The 17,190-nt window shown below is 37.8% G+C and overlaps 1 protein-coding gene across 12 annotated transcripts in view; it reads left to right on the forward strand.

Moving 5' to 3' along the window:
• The window catches only part of TNIK (TRAF2 and NCK interacting kinase), a 416,471-nt gene extending 399,631 nt beyond the window's left edge, over positions 1-16,840 (forward strand). For 11 of the 12 annotated variants that reach the window (XM_035278926.3, XM_035278927.3, XM_035278930.3 and 8 more), the window contains 5 exons: positions 7,228-7,328; positions 9,556-9,705; positions 11,504-11,663; positions 11,909-12,048; positions 14,244-16,840. In XM_035278926.3, the coding sequence (XP_035134817.1) occupies positions 7,228-7,328; positions 9,556-9,705; positions 11,504-11,663; positions 11,909-12,048; positions 14,244-14,327 (635 nt within the window). In that variant the 3' untranslated portion in view covers positions 14,328-16,840. Of the gene's footprint in view, positions 1-7,227; positions 7,329-9,555; positions 9,706-11,503; positions 11,664-11,908; positions 13,435-14,243 lie in introns of all 12 variants that reach the window. The other variant, XR_013528405.1, reaches the window with a different exon arrangement.
• The last annotated feature ends 350 nt before the right edge of the window (positions 16,841-17,190 follow it).

Below are 17,190 nucleotides of genomic sequence, written 5' to 3' on the forward strand. Positions count from 1 at the left end.
GCCACTACCCTTCTCCCCTGCAACAGAAGATGAAAGGTTTACATAGCCAATGTGATGACGGGAATACCTGTGAAAACACACACACACATACACTTCTTTATCCCCTATTTAGCTCCCAAATAGCCATGCTTATACTCCCTAGGAAGAGACTGAAAGATTTGTCTTTGGAGAAACTAAAGGGCCAGAAAGAAAAGATGTGCAGGTACTAACATTTGAAGTGCCATGGAAAAAGCTTGCTGCCTAACCACCCTGAAGTGAAGCCCCGCAGTTGATAAGCCCATCTATACCAGGGAGTGGAGAAATTCACAAATATGGAGGAAACCTAAACAGACAAGAAGAAAGGACATTAGATGAAACAGGGATAATGAGGAGTGGAAGAAAATATAAAAAGAAAGGAAGGAAGGAAGCAAGAAACTATAAAGAGATCAGAAAACTTCTTTCTATAAAACAAGAAGTGGGCTATAAAAAAAAAAAAAGTAGAGCAAAGTAGGGGGAAGTCATTCAAAGGCCAAGAAAAAAAATTGCAAACTAAAATTTATTGGCAGAAATTTAAAAAAATGTAATAAAAGTGTTAGAAGATAAGCAATTCTCCTAAAGACTAGTACAAAAAGTAAAGCAGAGAAAATATAAGAAAATAAAAAGATCACACAAGTCTTTCAAAATCTAATAAGAGTTTTAGAAAATAAAAAATGAAAGGAGAGGAAAGTATTGAAGAAAGAATACAAGAAAGGTTTCTAGAACTAAAAGCCTTGAATTCCCGTATTAAAAGGAGTCACTGAGTGTCCAGGATTCTGAATGAAAGACTCACAAAAAGACATAACACAGTACTTCAATACCTAGGAAATGAGAAGGTCCTTAACACTATCAAGGCTGTCACACTATAAGTAAATAACAAACAGTTTACATATAATAGACCCAGATTCAGAGTGACCTGGGACGTCTCAGCAGCAATACAGAAGCTTAAAAGACAATACAGCAAGGCCTTCCAAATTCCCCACAAAATTATTTCCAACTAATATTTTATAGCCCACCTATGTTACAGTTAAGGAGATTTTGTGTGTGTGTATGTGTATACATAGACATATATACACGTGTGTGTGTTATATGTGTGTGTGTGTGTGTGTGTGTGTGTGTGTATATATATATATATATGGGGGGGAGAGAGATTTATTATAAGGAATTCTTTCACATGACTATAGAGGCTGAAAAGTCTCAAGATCTGCAGTCAGCAAGCTGAAGACCCAAGAGAGCAAAGGTATAAGTCCAGTTCAAATCTGAAGGCCTGAGAACCAGGAGAGCTGATGGTGCTGTTCCACTCTGAGCACTGGTAGACTCAAGACCCAAAAAATGCTGATGCCTCCAAGTCCAAGTCTGAAGGCCAGAAAAGACTGGTGTCCCTTAGCTCAACCAAGCAGGAAGACTCGGCCTTTTTGTTCTAGTCTTGTCTCCAAATAATTGCATAAGGCTCATCCACAATGGGGAGGGCAGTATACTTTATCAGTTCTACTGATTCAAATGTTATTCTCATGCAGAAATACCCTCACAGACACACCCAAATATCTGGGCACCCTATGGCCCAGTCAAGTTCACATGAAATTAACCATCATACCATCAACCCATCAGTCAATTCTGAGTGCAACAGAAAGACATTTTCAGTCATGCTACATTTCATGCACCATTTCTCAAGAAGCTACTGGAGGATGTGTCACCCAGAATGATGGTGATGGGGACAATGCAGGGTTCTAGGACCAATGTCTCCATGAAAAATAAAATGGTATAAATAGTTTACCTGCCGTGTTTGAGCATATTGAAGGGCATTTATTAGCAGAAAGTTTACATGTGCTTAGACATAGATACATAGAAAACAAGGAAGTGAAACAAAATGATGAGAAACAAAGAAACTGTAACCATGGTATACTACACTCCTCAGCTGTGAACAATAATAATTTTAATACTTGATATTGATTTAACCAAAAATTTAAAATATAACTATATTAGAGTTTACAAGAGTAAATCATGTGTATAGGTATAAGAAATAGAAGAAGCTAGAGAGAGAAGGAAATGATATAAGAAATTAAATCCTTTCCATACTACAAAGTCAGAAAATAATGTCTGTGATTGAAAAAAAAAAGTCAAGAAATAACATTGTAATCATATGATTTAGAAATCTGGAAATAAATTGCTGAAAGAGTTGAAAGAGTTGCAAGTGGGTTTTTTTAAGGAGGAGGAATCAGCAGGAAGGCAGGGACTTGTTTTTCATAAGCGCTGTAGAATGGACTTTTTAAAATAGGTACCTGTAAGACTTGTTCAATCCACAGCTGATAAAAATAAGAAAATGTATGGAGGTTTTTAAAATATATACTGGACAAAATGCATTAATCATTTAGCATAAGGAGTGACAATAAAGGAGCGGCTGAGGGACTTTGGACACTTTGAGTTCAAAGGAGTCCATGATGTGGTCTCAGAAAAGTATGAGAGACATTTGAAATTTTAACCAGTCACGTGGATCCAGTCATGTGTGTTGACATCATGTTGTCGGCTAAAATCTAATCAAGGGTATTAAAGACAGAATGTGGAAACAGAAGGAGCATGCTATAAAGAAGAGCTCAGAAAGCAAGATCAGTGTGTCATATTCTGCCAACTAGAAAGGGGACTCTATTCTGAAGCAGAGTCTCTACCTCCCTTTCCTCTAATTTCAGTACAAATGACATTCCCACATACCTGAACACTAGGCAGTGTTGGGGCTGGCTGGTGAACTTGAAGGTTTAGTGCCTGAAAGGACATGTTCCTCAATGTTTATTAATAATGTGTCATTCACAGTTTTACAAAGTAAAAAAAAAAAAAAGCTCCTGACCTTACAACACAGATAATGTATGTGTTGATAAGTATAAAAGGCAGCTTTTGGAAAAAATAAATATTAATGTCTGTAAACATATGTAGCCACCGTATTTTTTTAAAAAATGGAATGGATTTTCAAAGGACACAGCATTATTCACAAATAAGACCACATGGGGGAGTGTTTTTCTGTAGCATGCTGGGTAGCAGTGCAAGCTGTTATGTGCTCCACTGTGCATTTTTGTTCAGGAATCAGAATTATTTGGTACTAATAAGATGCCCTGGAATTTTAATTTTTTTCTTGTCCCCAATCTGATAATTTGGCAAACTATAAAACATACATCTCATCATTCTCACACCAAATAGAATTCAGATTCATATGCATATTTGGTTTTCTTTTGAAAACAGTGGGCTTCCTTCTTTGAGAACAAGCCATGTTTTCAAAGGAAAGCAATAGAAACAATTTTGAAGCTGCTTCCTTTTGAGTATTTTGCCTTTATTACTTGGCATTTATTAGTCCAGAGATTTCTAGTGATCAAATTTTGTGTTCACGAACTAATACTGTATAATTACAGAGCAATAAAATGCATTGCAGGAAATAATATAAAATTTCTGAATATTATCTCTTGCATATACCTGACAAGTGTTTCTCAAAAACACCAGGCTGCGGGAATCCTATTTTACTTGCACATCTACTGTTGGCCCTTGTGACGTTTCTGACGTCTTCCTTCTAATCACTGCCGTCTCTTCGTTGTCCTCACATCAGTAAGCTGATCTATATCCACACATGCAAAGTGAAATGTAACCAGAGAGCGAAATCCAGTAATTCTCTATCAGAAAACTGAGACTAGCTTAATTTTCAGAAACACTGTTTGCCTTAGTTAGTCTCCACTTTGCTTCCCTTGTGAAATTCCAGCCACAACAACACTGAGATCTTTTTGTGGCATATAATTATTCTAGTATGCTGAAATTCTTGTGAAATTTTAAAAGTATAAAATTAGAATAAAAAAGAAAAGCAAATTGTATATCCGAGTCATTTAACATATTTCTTGATTTCTCTGAGCCTGTATGTGCTTAGATAAATTTTTGTTTTCAAGGTTATTTTAAACTTATTTTAAAATATAAACTTATTTATTTCTTCTTTCACCTTGAAAATCAGCAAAATCTAAAGGGATTTTTTTCTTTTCTTTTTAAAATTTATTTCCGATTCAGGGGTACACACAGCTTTGTTGCATGGGTATACTGCACAATGGTGAGGTCTGGGCTTCCAGTGAACCCATCACCCAAATTGTGAACATTATACCCAACAGGTAAATTTTCAGCCCTTAACCTGTCACTCATCTTTTAGAGTCCTCGGTGTCTATTATTTCCAGCTTTCTGTCCACATGCACCCCATTGTTAACTCCCACTTATAAGTGAGAACGTGTTATTTGACTTTCTGTTCCTGAGTTATTCTGCCCTAGGACACTGGCTTATGGCTCCATCCATGTTGCTGCCAAGCGCGTGATTTTATTCTTTTTATGGCTGCATAGTATCCCACGCTGTATATATACCACAGTTTCTTTATCTAATCAACCATTGACAGACAATTTAGATTGATACTATGACCTTGCTGCTGTGAACAGTGCTACAATAAACATACAAATGCAAGTGCCCTTTTGCTTTAAAAAAAAAAAAAAAGTTCTTTTCCTTTGGGATTTACCTGCAAGTGGGATTGCTAGGTAGAATGGTGATTCTATGTGTAGTTCCTTGAGGAGTCTCCGTACTGTTTCCCAAAGAGATGGAACTAATTTACATTCCCACCAACAGTGTCCAGGCATTCCCCTTTCTCTGCAGTGTCACCACCATCTGGTTTTTTGTTGTTTTTTTTTTTTACATTTTTGTAATAGCCATTCTGACTGGTGTGAGATGGTATCTCATTGTGGCTATGACTTGCGTTTCTCTGATGATTAGTGATGTTGAGCATTTTTTCATCTGTTTGTTGGCTGCTTATATGTCCTCTTTTGAGAAATGTAGGTTCATGCCCATTGCCCACTTTTTAATGGGATTGTTTGGATTTTTCTTGTTAAATTTTTTGCATTCCTTGTAGAATTTTGTTCATGCATAGTTTGGCAAATATGTTCTCCCATCATGTAGGCTGTCTGCTTACTCTGTTGATTGTTTCTTTTGCCATGCAGGAGCTTATTAGCTTAATTAAGTCCTGATTGTCTGTTTTCGTTTTTTGTTGCATTTGCTTTTGAGGTGTTAGTCATAAACATGTTACCTAGGCCAATATCCAGAAGAGTTTTTCCTAGGTTTTCTTATTATAGTTTTTGGTACATGTAAGTCTTTAACCCATCGTTGATTAATTTTTTATATGGTGAGAGATGAGGGTCTAGTTTCATTCTTCTGCATATGGCTAGCCAATTTTACCAGGGCATCCTTTTCCCATTGTTTATGTTTGTTGACTGTCGAAGATCAGTTGGTTGTAGGTATGTGGCTTTAATTCTGGGTTCTCCATGCTGTTCCATTGATCTACACGTCTAATTTTGTGTCAGTACTATGCTGCTTTGGTTATTACAGTCTTACAGTATAGTTTGAAGTTGGGTAATGTGATGCCTCCCGCTTTGTTCTTTTAGTTTAGAATTGCTTTGGCTATTTGGGTTCTCTTTTGGTTCCATATGAATTTTAGAATTGTCGTTTCTAATTCTGTAAAAAACAACATTGGCAATTTGTAGACTACTTTTGGCAGTATAGTCACTTTAACAATATTGATTCTTCCTATCCATGAGCATGTTTTTCCATTCATTTGTGTCATGTATGGTTCTTTCATCAGTGCTTTGTAATTCTCCTTGTAGGGGTCTTTCACCTGCTCGGTTAAATGTATTATCCTAGGGGTGTGTGGGGTGTGTGTGTGTGTGTGTGTGTGTGTATTATAAATGGGATTGAGTTCTTGATTTGATTCTCACCTTGAGCATTATTGATGTAACTGATTTTGTGCATTAATTTTGTATCCTGAAACTTTACTGAAGTTATCAGCTCTAGGAGTCTTTTGGAGGAATCTTTAGGGGTCTCTAGGCATAAGACCCTGTCATCAGCAGAGACAATTTCACTTCCTCTTTTCCAATTTGGATGACTTCTACTTTTTTTTTTTTCTTGCCTAACTGTTCTGGCTAGGACTTCTAGTACTATAGGAGTGATAAGAGTGGAAATTCTTGTCTTGTTCCAGTTACTGGGGGGATGCTCTTAGCTTTTCCCCACTGAGTATGATATTGCTGTGGGTTTGTCATATATGGCTCTTATTATTTTGAGGTATGTTCCTTCAATGCCTAGTGCTGTGGATCTTTTCCTAGGTTTCCAGGTGAAGATGTCAGCAAAAATAGTATAATAAACACTTTATCATGAAGAGTTATAAAGCAAATAACTGGAAACTTAATGTCATTTAAGTATATTAAATTTTTTCCTACGTAGTTTCTTTAGGACTCCAAATATTCTGTTTGTTGAGATTACTTTATCAAACTGACTGCCATGTGTACCATCTGTGGATTACAAATTCTCTAAGAATTAGAATCTACACTTAATAGCAAAAGATTTAGAAGGCACTTAAAGAATTGTTTAACCTCTCAAGGCCATCACTGTGAATATTGCTTATTATTGTATCAGAGACACACACACAGGTAAGAGTAATCAAGAGAATGCCTGACAATAGTCTGTTCTTCCATTCACCCATTCAGTAAGCATTTATTCAGTACTACTTTATGTAGGCCAAAACATTATGGGGACTCAGTCACTTAACCAAGTTTCTGTCCCTAGAATTTACAATGCTTAATATTTCATCCTTCTAAAGAGTAAAAGGATTTTTCAAAGTATTCGGAGCCCTTAAAAATAAGTCATTAACAGAACCCAATGCTCCTAACACCCCCTTTCATGAAAAGTATAAACAAGCAATTATTTAATTTAGTAATTGAAATAGAAATAATAAATAATAAGCAAACAGCAGCCTTTCTGTCTGCCTATTTGCTAATTTTTCTACCATTTTGCCACATCAGCTCTCAGCTACTTATGTCTGGGTGAATGTAAAAGCCAGGCAAGCTAACACGAAGGAAATTATGCACATTCTTATTACAATGAATATCAACATCTAGACCTAGCATTAAAGACAGTTGTAAGCAGTTACATCTCTAAATGATGAAAAGAGTCTTCAATGTAAAGCAAAGTCCGTAAGTATTCTGCCAACCAAAGTTCACTAATGGGAAGCTAAATCAGTATGAAAAAATCCTACACCAGGAACATCACCTTCAATTGGGGTTTATATATTTAAATTTATATATTGTTGCTTATATATTCATTAATCTCAATACAAAAAACTTGAATAAATGAATACACTTTTAACTCATAATTTTTCCATTACAGTTAAATATGAAAGGATCAAATTTTTGGTGATTGCCTTGAAGAATGCTGTGGAAATATATGCTTGGGCTCCTAAACCATATCACAAGTTCATGGCATTTAAGGTAAGCAGCCATGTGATTATCTAAAATGTCCTTTTTAAAAATTTTCAGTTTCTACCAATTAACAAAATAGTCCATATAGACCAATACCAATTTTCATATAGATAATAAACCTGTTTGAAAAGTGTAGGTACTCTAGGGTTTATTGTTTCAAAGGTAAAGACTAAGTATTTGTAAATGCTATAAAATTAGATTAAAATTTGGGTATGCCCTCCTCCTTGAGATCTGTGAATCATCATCTTCAAAGGCATTTAGAATGGCTAGTAGGTGTATCATTGGTTATGATCTTGTGCAATGATATTTGTTGTAAAGCCACCACCTAAACCAGGGTATTTCCTGGTATTTTGTTTGAAAAAGGCAGACAAATGGCAGCACTGAATCTCAGAGTTAAACTAAGCCTCTAAATCTTTTAATCCTTATAAATCTTTCTGGATGAAGTCCCTAAAACTCAGGTGATGCTTATATGTCCCCAGTGCTAATTTACGGAAATGACCTAGTTTCTCTGCATTCTCCTGTTTTGATTGCCTTTCCATTTTTTACCTTGTCTAAGTCTGTACCCACCATGGTTGGATTGGTCACTCATGAGATTTGCCAGGAGTGGGATGGGGATATGCTAGTCCTGTTGACCCCAGCTCATGAAGCTGACAGCCAAATACTATGAGGACCAGTACTTACAGGGACCCAGATGTGTTCAGAGCTACATAACCTATCCATAGCCCAAGCGAATTTATCTTCTCTCTTGTGTGCTTGCGCTTGCTCACGCGCACTCTCTCGGTCTCTCTCTCTCAGCTTATGTCTGTCTACTTCTTTATGTCTCATTGGCTCTCACTTTTTCTCCCCACCTTTATGACTGTTATCTCCCCTTGTCTCTTTATTAATTATTTTCTGCCACATTAGCCATGGAGGGCAAAACTGCCCTGGGAACACTATGCAGGCCCCCTTCAGAGCCGAATCAATTCTATCTTGTTCCCTTAATTCACATGGCTTATTTGTAACGTGCTCATGAAAATAGATTCTTCAATGGAAATGGGCTTCCCTCCATAACCTCACTTTTATGGAAAAAATGGAATGCATTAGGTTAGTAATAACAATTAAGAGATAACACCTAAAAGCCAAAGTGGTACTCCGTCTACCAAAATCTTTCTCCACAAAACTTTACAATCAACCTCCCATTCCCATTCTTGCTCTGAAATTACTGCCATCATTTTACAACCCAGAGCACATGAGAGAGTACAAAATTTTCTTTCTGGCAGACCAGATCCAGCCCAGAAAGAGGGAAGGGCAAAGGCAAAGACTTAAACAGGAAAGAGAAGAAGCAGCAGGAGGCCAAGCCTTCCCATAGGACAAGGACAGGAGGCTAGAGCTTCCCATGCTGTGAGAATGGTGTTAGCAAAAGATGAGAAGAGAAGGGTCTGAGAGGTGGCAGTGGCATTATAGCTAAGGTAATTGTAGTTTCACAACTCCCCCACATCTCAAGGCCCAGTAAATGTAGAGTGGAGTGTAGTTAAAAAATAGCAAAAGAAAATGACAGGGGAACACTTGACAGTTAGTTGGGGCTTGGGCTCTGGATTCAAACACAGAGAATTTTGACAAACTTGGCTAGACCTCTCTTTTTGCTTTCTAGTTCAACCCAGATAGTCAGTGCAAGCCATCACTCTTGTGATGTTCCACTCCCACCTCTTTCTCTACCACCCAAACCCAAGCCTCAGCTTCCAACATGGAGTTAAGAGGAAGTGCCAGTCTTATCCCCACTCATTCACTGAAGAAAAATCCAAACCAGAGCATGCCCATTAATACTGAACGAGCTGAGAATATAGCTGACCAGACTGTCTCTGAAAGGGTAGTTGCTGTGGGCCTGGTTGCCACATGGGAAAGAGAGGGGCTAGAGAGGTGACTGGACCTTCTTCAGAGAACAAAGGCCAGAAATAGGAAAAAACAGCAGTACCCAGGCACCAAGTTTTTAATATACAGCAATACCATCAAATTTTACACCTGTGCAACAACTTAAATGTCTCTGCCCTAGAGGACAAAGGGTAGAGAAAGGGGCACAAATGGATGCTAGACCCTTCTTCCTAGAGCCAGAATATCAACAGACCTAAAACTGAAAGAAAAATTTTCTAGTTTTTCGCTTTAATAAAGTTACAAGTTAACTTTCTCTAGACAGTGGCTAAAGGAAAAAAAAAAGATACCTCTTTGAGTGATGCAGATACTAATGGAGTGATTTTTAAAGTCTTTTGCAGATCTCCAGCATAAGCCTCTGCTAGTTGATCTCACAGTAGAAGAAGGTCAAAGATTAAAGGTTATTTTTGGTTCACATACTGGTTTCCATGTAATTGATGTTGATTCAGGAAACTCTTATGATATCTACATACCATCTCATGTAAGTACCCAGAAGTAGACTTTCAAGGGCCCTCTGTACAGCAACATGCATATATAGAAAGAGATTTATTTTGCATAGTTTTAGTAGAAATCATGCAAACTTTACTAACCAGCAGATGGGCTTTTGTTCTTCATTAGACAGACTATTTAATTTTTATATATTTTATTAAAATATATAAAAATAAATAAATTATTCCTAAAACTGGGGAATACATAATAGAAATTATTTGGCATTTATATGTTGTCTCTATGGACTTTAGATCAAAATGAATATGATATTTTTCTTTCAAGGCCATGAAATGTATTCAGTGGATGAGTTTCCACTTTCATTTTTTGAAGGGAAATTGGTTCATTCTATGTTAGAGAAAGCCAATGGTCAGGTGCTAATTTATTGGAGAAAATTCTTTTTTTGCTGTTTGTAGTTCCTCTCGTCAGCTTTAGGGCAGTGTGGTATAATGGAGTCAGACACAGTGGCGCTTGTACCCTGGCTCTAGAATGTATTAGCTTTGCAGTAATGGACACAGTAGGCAGCCTCTCCCACCCTCAGCTTTAGCATCTGTAAAATGTGGATAAAAGGACTTATCTCATAATCCCATAGAATTGTCATTAGCATTAAATGAGGTAATGGGTCTAAAGTAGTTGGTACAGGGCCCACGAAATTGTAGATCTTATTAGCCCTAAAATATTCATATCCTGACATATTGCCTGAAATATAAAGGGAAACAATGCACATGGATTTGCTTATTAGAATTAGTGTAGTGTCAATTGTGTGTCCTGTGTGTAATTCCAAGGCTAATGTAAAGGAGAAACTATTTATCAGGAATGTCTGAATAGCTTCAGACTGGTATTTTGAGAATTCGAGGACTTTATTCTAATGAAATACAGTAACTGAAAAAAGTTGTTTTAGTACATTACATACATACACACGATTGCCATTCATTGCTGCATTACAGCTTTTAACTCATGTGTATGTGGGTGCACACAAGGACTCACAGCTCACGTTCCTGGTGGGGCAGCTAGGGCATAACTGTGATCATCCTCGACTCTCTTATTCCAATCCATCAAGCACATGTTGGGCTGCCATGGCATTCTCAACCAGGGGACACACAACACCACATTTCCCTTCCTAGAACATATTAATATACACTTACTTCAGTAGTAATCTTTTTAAATGAGTGGTAATTCTAAATATTTTTTCTAAGCAAGCCATAAATTATTCTAATTATTCTGGCATTTAGACACCCAGATATATATTTTTTCACAGATTATTTTTGGTGGGAGTTCATTTTGACCCTGCTTAAGCTATCTCCATTAGATTCAGCTGGCTTACATCCTCCTCATCTTTTTTTTGGAAGTGGTCATGCTAATAGAAAACACATCAAAAAATGTCAGCAAGATGTACACAAATCCCAACTCTACCACCAAATACTAGCACAGCTTTTGTCAAGTCACAAAGCCCTTCTGAGAAGCAGTTTTCTCATCTGTAAACAAAGCTATCTACCTTGGGGAGCTAGTCTAGGGACTAGAAATTACCTAGGTAAAGGGCCCCATGATTGGCGCATAGTAGGTGTGCCATATATTTACATGCCGTTTTTAGGAACAGGTAAATTGAATTCTTAATCTAGTGACTAAATTTGTATTTACCAGGGTATTTTACAAGTCAGTGGTAAAATTAAATTTCAGGCTTTAGAGTGACAATGAAAATAAAGGAAAACCTCTTTTTTTTTTTTGCAGTTCTTAAATCGAGGTGTTATTTTATTTTTAAAAAGAATAATCCTTGGCCTTTCTTTGTCTTCTAGATTCAGGGCAATATCACTCCTCATGCTATTGTCATCTTGCCTAAAACAGACGGAATGGAAATGCTTGTTTGCTATGAGGATGAGGGGGTGTATGTAAACACCTATGGCCGGATAACTAAGGATGTGGTGCTCCAATGGGGAGAAATGCCCACGTCTGTGGGTAGGTTAACCATTCCTTATCTCCTTCAGCAGTTACACCCCCCAAATGAAACGAAAATCAAGAAATGTGAAACAACCATTTGATTCCACACACAAAAAAAAGAGTCTGTGAATAAGTCTTGTAAGACTTGCTTTGTCCATTTATCTCAAGTCGTTTGTCATTTTTGTGGTTAAGATGTGAACAGATGCTGTGAGTTATTGCCCATCTAATGTTTTTAATGCAGTTTTGGAAATTCCTTTTGACAGCCTACATTCATTCCAATCAGATAATGGGCTGGGGCGAGAAAGCTATTGAGATCCGGTCAGTGGAAACAGGACATTTGGATGGAGTATTTATGCATAAGCGAGCTCAAAGGTTAAAGTTTCTATGTGAAAGAAATGATAAGGTAAATCCGTTTCAACATTTGCATTAGTGTTTGCATTTTAAGAGACCACCAGGTACCTGTGAAACCTTCATTTTCCTTTATACTGATTTGAATCACATCTGTGTTAAACAATCAATATTATCTTGAAATGGCATTATTTGGTTTGATTCATGTGAACACTCAATATATTCACGTCAAAAACTACATAAAAACATCTAGAAATTTCTTGTAAACCCCTTAGAAATTTTTGTGGCCTAAAGTCCTTACAGTGACTCAGCAGACACCCCAAATTCTCCTAAGCACTTAGAGCAGTTGGCCCATCATTAATCATCTCACAGTGGGTCAACTTTTAGACTTTTCACAAAGTCACTTTCAAAAACCTAACTAATTACCTTATATTCACCTTTAAATGCAAAACATTTGACATGTAGAAATATAAGCTTTTTAAAAATGTCACCCATTCCTTAAGGAATGAACAACCACAAACTCAACTAGTGCCATGTCTTGTGTCATTCCAGCCATGTTTCTTCTGAAATGTCATAGGTGAACTGTTTTCCAGTGAAATTGGCTGTGTCCGTCTGGCATGATCAGTCACCTCAGAGGGGTATTCTGCAGCAGTACTGCTTCTCCCTTACCCTCCCTGTAGAGTAACCCCAAGGTTGTAGTAGCTAAGCCGTTCTGCATTTGTGAATTCATCCTTTGTGGCTGTGGCCAACATAGAAATGCTGTCCCCAAAGCCACAGACATAAAACCTATAGAAAAACAGTATGATGGGTTGAATTTTTGTACATCCCTCTGTCTACCCCAGTTCCCCAGAGGTCAGGTTGGCCTTAGTCCAACCCTGGTAATGTGGGCCTAAACTATGTTCAACCCTGGCCTACTATGACCTGATGTGGTCTGGGTGGACAGTAGCTGCAGGTGGCAAAGATGGTTCCAGGCATTTAGAGTTTCTCAGAAAACTAACATCGCCTAGTTAAAACTCCAGCTCCCACCCAGTCTCTAAGAAACAAAAACCTAGGAGTGATCTGGGTATGGATACCCACACTCCAGTTGAAAATCTACCCTAGCAGGCCTGTTCCAAACCATGCCATACCCTTAGAAGTAGGCTGGGACCACACCAGTGTCTCATACCAAGGTTTACAGCCAGGGCCACACAACTTGGAGGGAACAGCAGCCCTTTCTTTTCCTCATTGTGGTTTTCCATGGGCCCTCTCTGTCCTTCTCCGTTTTGACTCACTGACCCTAAGAGTAGCTTTACTTTCATATGTAGCATTAGCTGAATGTCAAGCATTTCCAGACCTTCCTAAGAAGTCGATGGGAGACAGCATTCTTCTGAAGAAGCTATGGAAATGAAGTAGCAGAGACTTCATACTAGTGACAGAAGCAAATGCCTCAGACCAAAGTTAGGTACTGGCTGACTCAAGGGCTAGGCCACAGCCCAAAATATTATTTCCCTGGGGCAGTGGTTCATTTACATTCAACATTCAGCTCAAGCAAGCAGTAACCCAAATTTTTCTCACGTTTGTCAATTGTTTGCTAAAATGACTTAACAGACTCAGACCTGATGGACTGTGGTTCTACTTGTTAATGCTCTGATCTCATTTGCTCTGGGATATGCCAGCATCAGCAGAGAAACCAAGCATTAACTCTTGAAATACCAAAATGAGGAGGCATTAAATACCTTGCCCTATCTGACCACACAGTTTAATGTTTTTATCTTAAATTTTACAATTGAAATCTGAAATTGTATAATAGCCAGTAGACCTAAAACTCCTCCTTGACTTTGGGAATGTGAAGGGATTCCCTTCCATCCTTAAGCCTACTTTCTTGTCATTTATGGGTGAGAGAGGGGAAGCTTCTGTGCCTTTCTAGAAATTAGCAAAGATCCTGTTGGGTCCTAGGTCAGAAATTTAGCATGTTATGCTAGCATGAAACTCCCTTTTAAAAAGAGAGCATGTTACAAATCAGGATAGAGCCCCTTCAGCATCTCTGGAGGCCAATACTGCAATAAGTAATAATAACAATTGTAGGAATAAAGGCTGGAGTTTTTACATAGGATGCACGATATCCAAAGGCACTTTATAAACACGAGCCATTGAGTCTTAAGACCTGACACGTGGCAAGGATAAGACATGTGAGAGAAAATGGATGGACGGTTGAAGAAAAGAGGGGAAAAAACCATGCAGTTGAACTAACTTCTTTTTAATTTCAAACAGGTATTTTTTGCATCCGTGCGATCTGGAGGAAGTAGCCAAGTGTTTTTCATGACCCTCAACAGAAATTCCATGATGAACTGGTAACAGAAGAGCACTTGGCACTTATCTTCATGGCGTTATTTCTAATTTAAAAGAACGTAACTCATGTGGACTTATGCCAGTCTAGAGGCAGAATCAGAAGGCTTGGTTGAACATATCGCTTTCCCTTTTCCTCTCCCTCCGCCCCTTCCAAAACAGTCCATCTTTCAATGTTGCAGCCTGGTTGAGAAGGAGAGAAAAAGGTGGCAGGAATTTCCAGGAGATCCCCAAGAATGCTGCCTTGTCTGTGGACAGAGATGGACCATGTGCCCTTCGGAGTTAGGGATAGAAACAAATATTGTGTGCTCTTAACGATTAAGCTGTGTTATGATGGGTTTTCAGTTTTTACCTTTTTTCTTTACCCCTTTACTCTGTAAGAATGGGGAAAGAATGCCTACTGAGAAAATGAGTCTGTTTTTAATTCTGTCTGCCTACTGGTTTTAAGTAGATGGTATGTTGTAAAATTTCCACTTTCCAGTGATGAGAGATAGCACAATAAATGTACCTTATCTCCTTACGCTGAAGGCCATAACTACATAGTGGGGCAATTTAAGAACTCTCTTGCCTTCACCAACCCAAAAGGTTGCTTTTTGATAGCAACTGGCTAATGAGTTTTTAAAAGAGAAGAAAAATACTAGTTTTCCCCTCTTTTGGGAAATAGATTTTAAATGGCTAAACTACTAGTCTGATAAAATCAACTACCACTTTTGTGAATCTGACAGGCCATATTTTCATATGGCCCTTTACAAAATGGAGGGTGTTGAATAGGATGCTAATGCCATTGAGTTGAGCTGGCCTAGCAATTGTGGGACCTCAGCTATTATGCAACAGATCAGGGCAAAAGATGGGATGACAGATGGGGTCAGAAAGAGCTTCTAGGAAACAAGCTTACATATTCTTTTTTAAAATGCACAAAGCCTCCCAGCTAAGAGGTCAGTTGGTTTGGGCTTCATTAGGACTGAGACTTTGTTGAGTTCTTTCTGGGAATTGGGGAGTGGACGATATGTAGGCTCTGAACATTCCCAGCCCTCTCCTGAGCATGCCACTTTTGCAAGATGAAAACTGTGACTGAAAAAATTAATAATGATGTTTCGGAGCTGCCTGTGTTCTCCCTGGGTGGGTGAGAGAACGGACTAGACTCCTAAGCCTGCCTCAGATACAGGAGGCATCATTGGCTCTAATTTTAGAGAACTTGAAAGCAAGGCTTTGGACAAAATTTTGAGACCCTAATCACTTTTCCTTCCTCCAAATTACCCAACATACGGTAAACAACATTTGTGCAGAGATATGTATGTATTTAGTTCAGGTTGACTTGTGTCCTTATAAACTCTTAATCAAATGATTTGAACCTTCACGTGACTGGGACTTTTTTTTCCAAAGCTACAAGCATGGCCGCCTGTGGTATCGAGGTGTTGCAAACAATATCTGTGTTGCGCTTCCTGTTTTAACCTACCTCGTTTTGTTTGTTTTTGTTTCACTGTTCATCACAGCAGCGTTATCTCCAGGAGACATATAGAGAGCTCAGCTGGCAATCTCAGGTGCATCTCATATTTTAAAAACAAAACAGTAGTTGACCAAATTTTTCTTCTTAAAAAAATTGGAGGTGGAGGGGAATCCAATAACAAAAATTAATGTGGCTTGTTTCCAGAGAAAATAATTACTGTAAATGGATCAAAAAAAAAAAAAACACTATGATCCTACTGATTTTGCCTAAATACATGAGCAGCTGATGTACTATTAATGAGAACGAAATACACATTAGGAAAATTGAGCCATTTCCATCTAGTAGTTTGGGCAAGATGGGGAAGAGAAGGGGAAACATTCTAGTTTCTGGATTACATGATTATGCTTCTCCTGAAAAGGTGGTTGTCATTTGCATTTATTTAAAGCAGGTAATACCCAGAAATGTAACTGAGGATTATCTATCTTCAGGCGACCAGCAAGATATCCTCCTCATGGTCCCTTTAGCTCTCAAAAGCAATGAAATCCTCCTGTTCTCATTTTTACTGCTGTGGTTGTGCTGCTGAACAATACTATCTTCTCAAATTTCATGCCACAAATTCAGCAATAACTTTTTGGATTGAATTTAACAACTACTGTAATTGGATGCTGATGTGGACAAAATATATTGATTTCAATTTCATTCCCGAATGTGATTGCCACCAACTCTTTATGTTGCTGCTGTGGTATTTTAAACCAGAAGCTTCTTTAAAGTATGTTGCAAACTGATCTTTGTTTTTATGTTTTGTTTTGTTTTTATTTCTAAGTGAGAAGTTTGAAACACACAGCTTTAAATGATTTTTTTATTGTGGGATTTTGGGTACAGTTAAGAAATAAAAGGGAATCATTGTGTTTAAACATAAGGTAGTTTGTGAATGTATTTTTTAAAATCTAGAATCATTGAAACAAAAAATCATAAGAAAACAATGCAGTCTTGTTTACAGTATGTACAGTGACATAACATAGAACATGAGCTTTTCTGGTGCCAACAACAATAAAACACAGACGTTAAACATCAAGCCATGCCTTTTATATTTTTGTACTAATATTTTCTACTGAGTACAAGGCAAATCTAAGTTTAAAAGGGCCCCCCCAGAAATTTAAAGAATTACTGGAAGCTGTTATCTTCAAAAATAAATTTTCCTCCAGCATGACAGACCCCAGCCCTGATAAAAGGAGGGCTAGGCCACGCAGAATATGTCAGAATGGTGTCCCTGTGGCTCATCTACACTTTTTGAATTGCCTTAATTCCTTTTTGGGGGAGGGGAGGAATGGTGGCTTTTAGTCTATTTTTATAACATCTCAATAACAAAATAGTTTTGATTTTTTATAGTGACTTTATCTCTAGAAATTGGCTCATTTTATTGTT

This window comes from Callithrix jacchus, chromosome 17, assembly GCF_049354715.1.
Source record: "Callithrix jacchus isolate 240 chromosome 17, calJac240_pri, whole genome shotgun sequence".
Classification (NCBI taxonomy): Eukaryota; Metazoa; Chordata; class Mammalia; order Primates; family Cebidae; genus Callithrix; species Callithrix jacchus.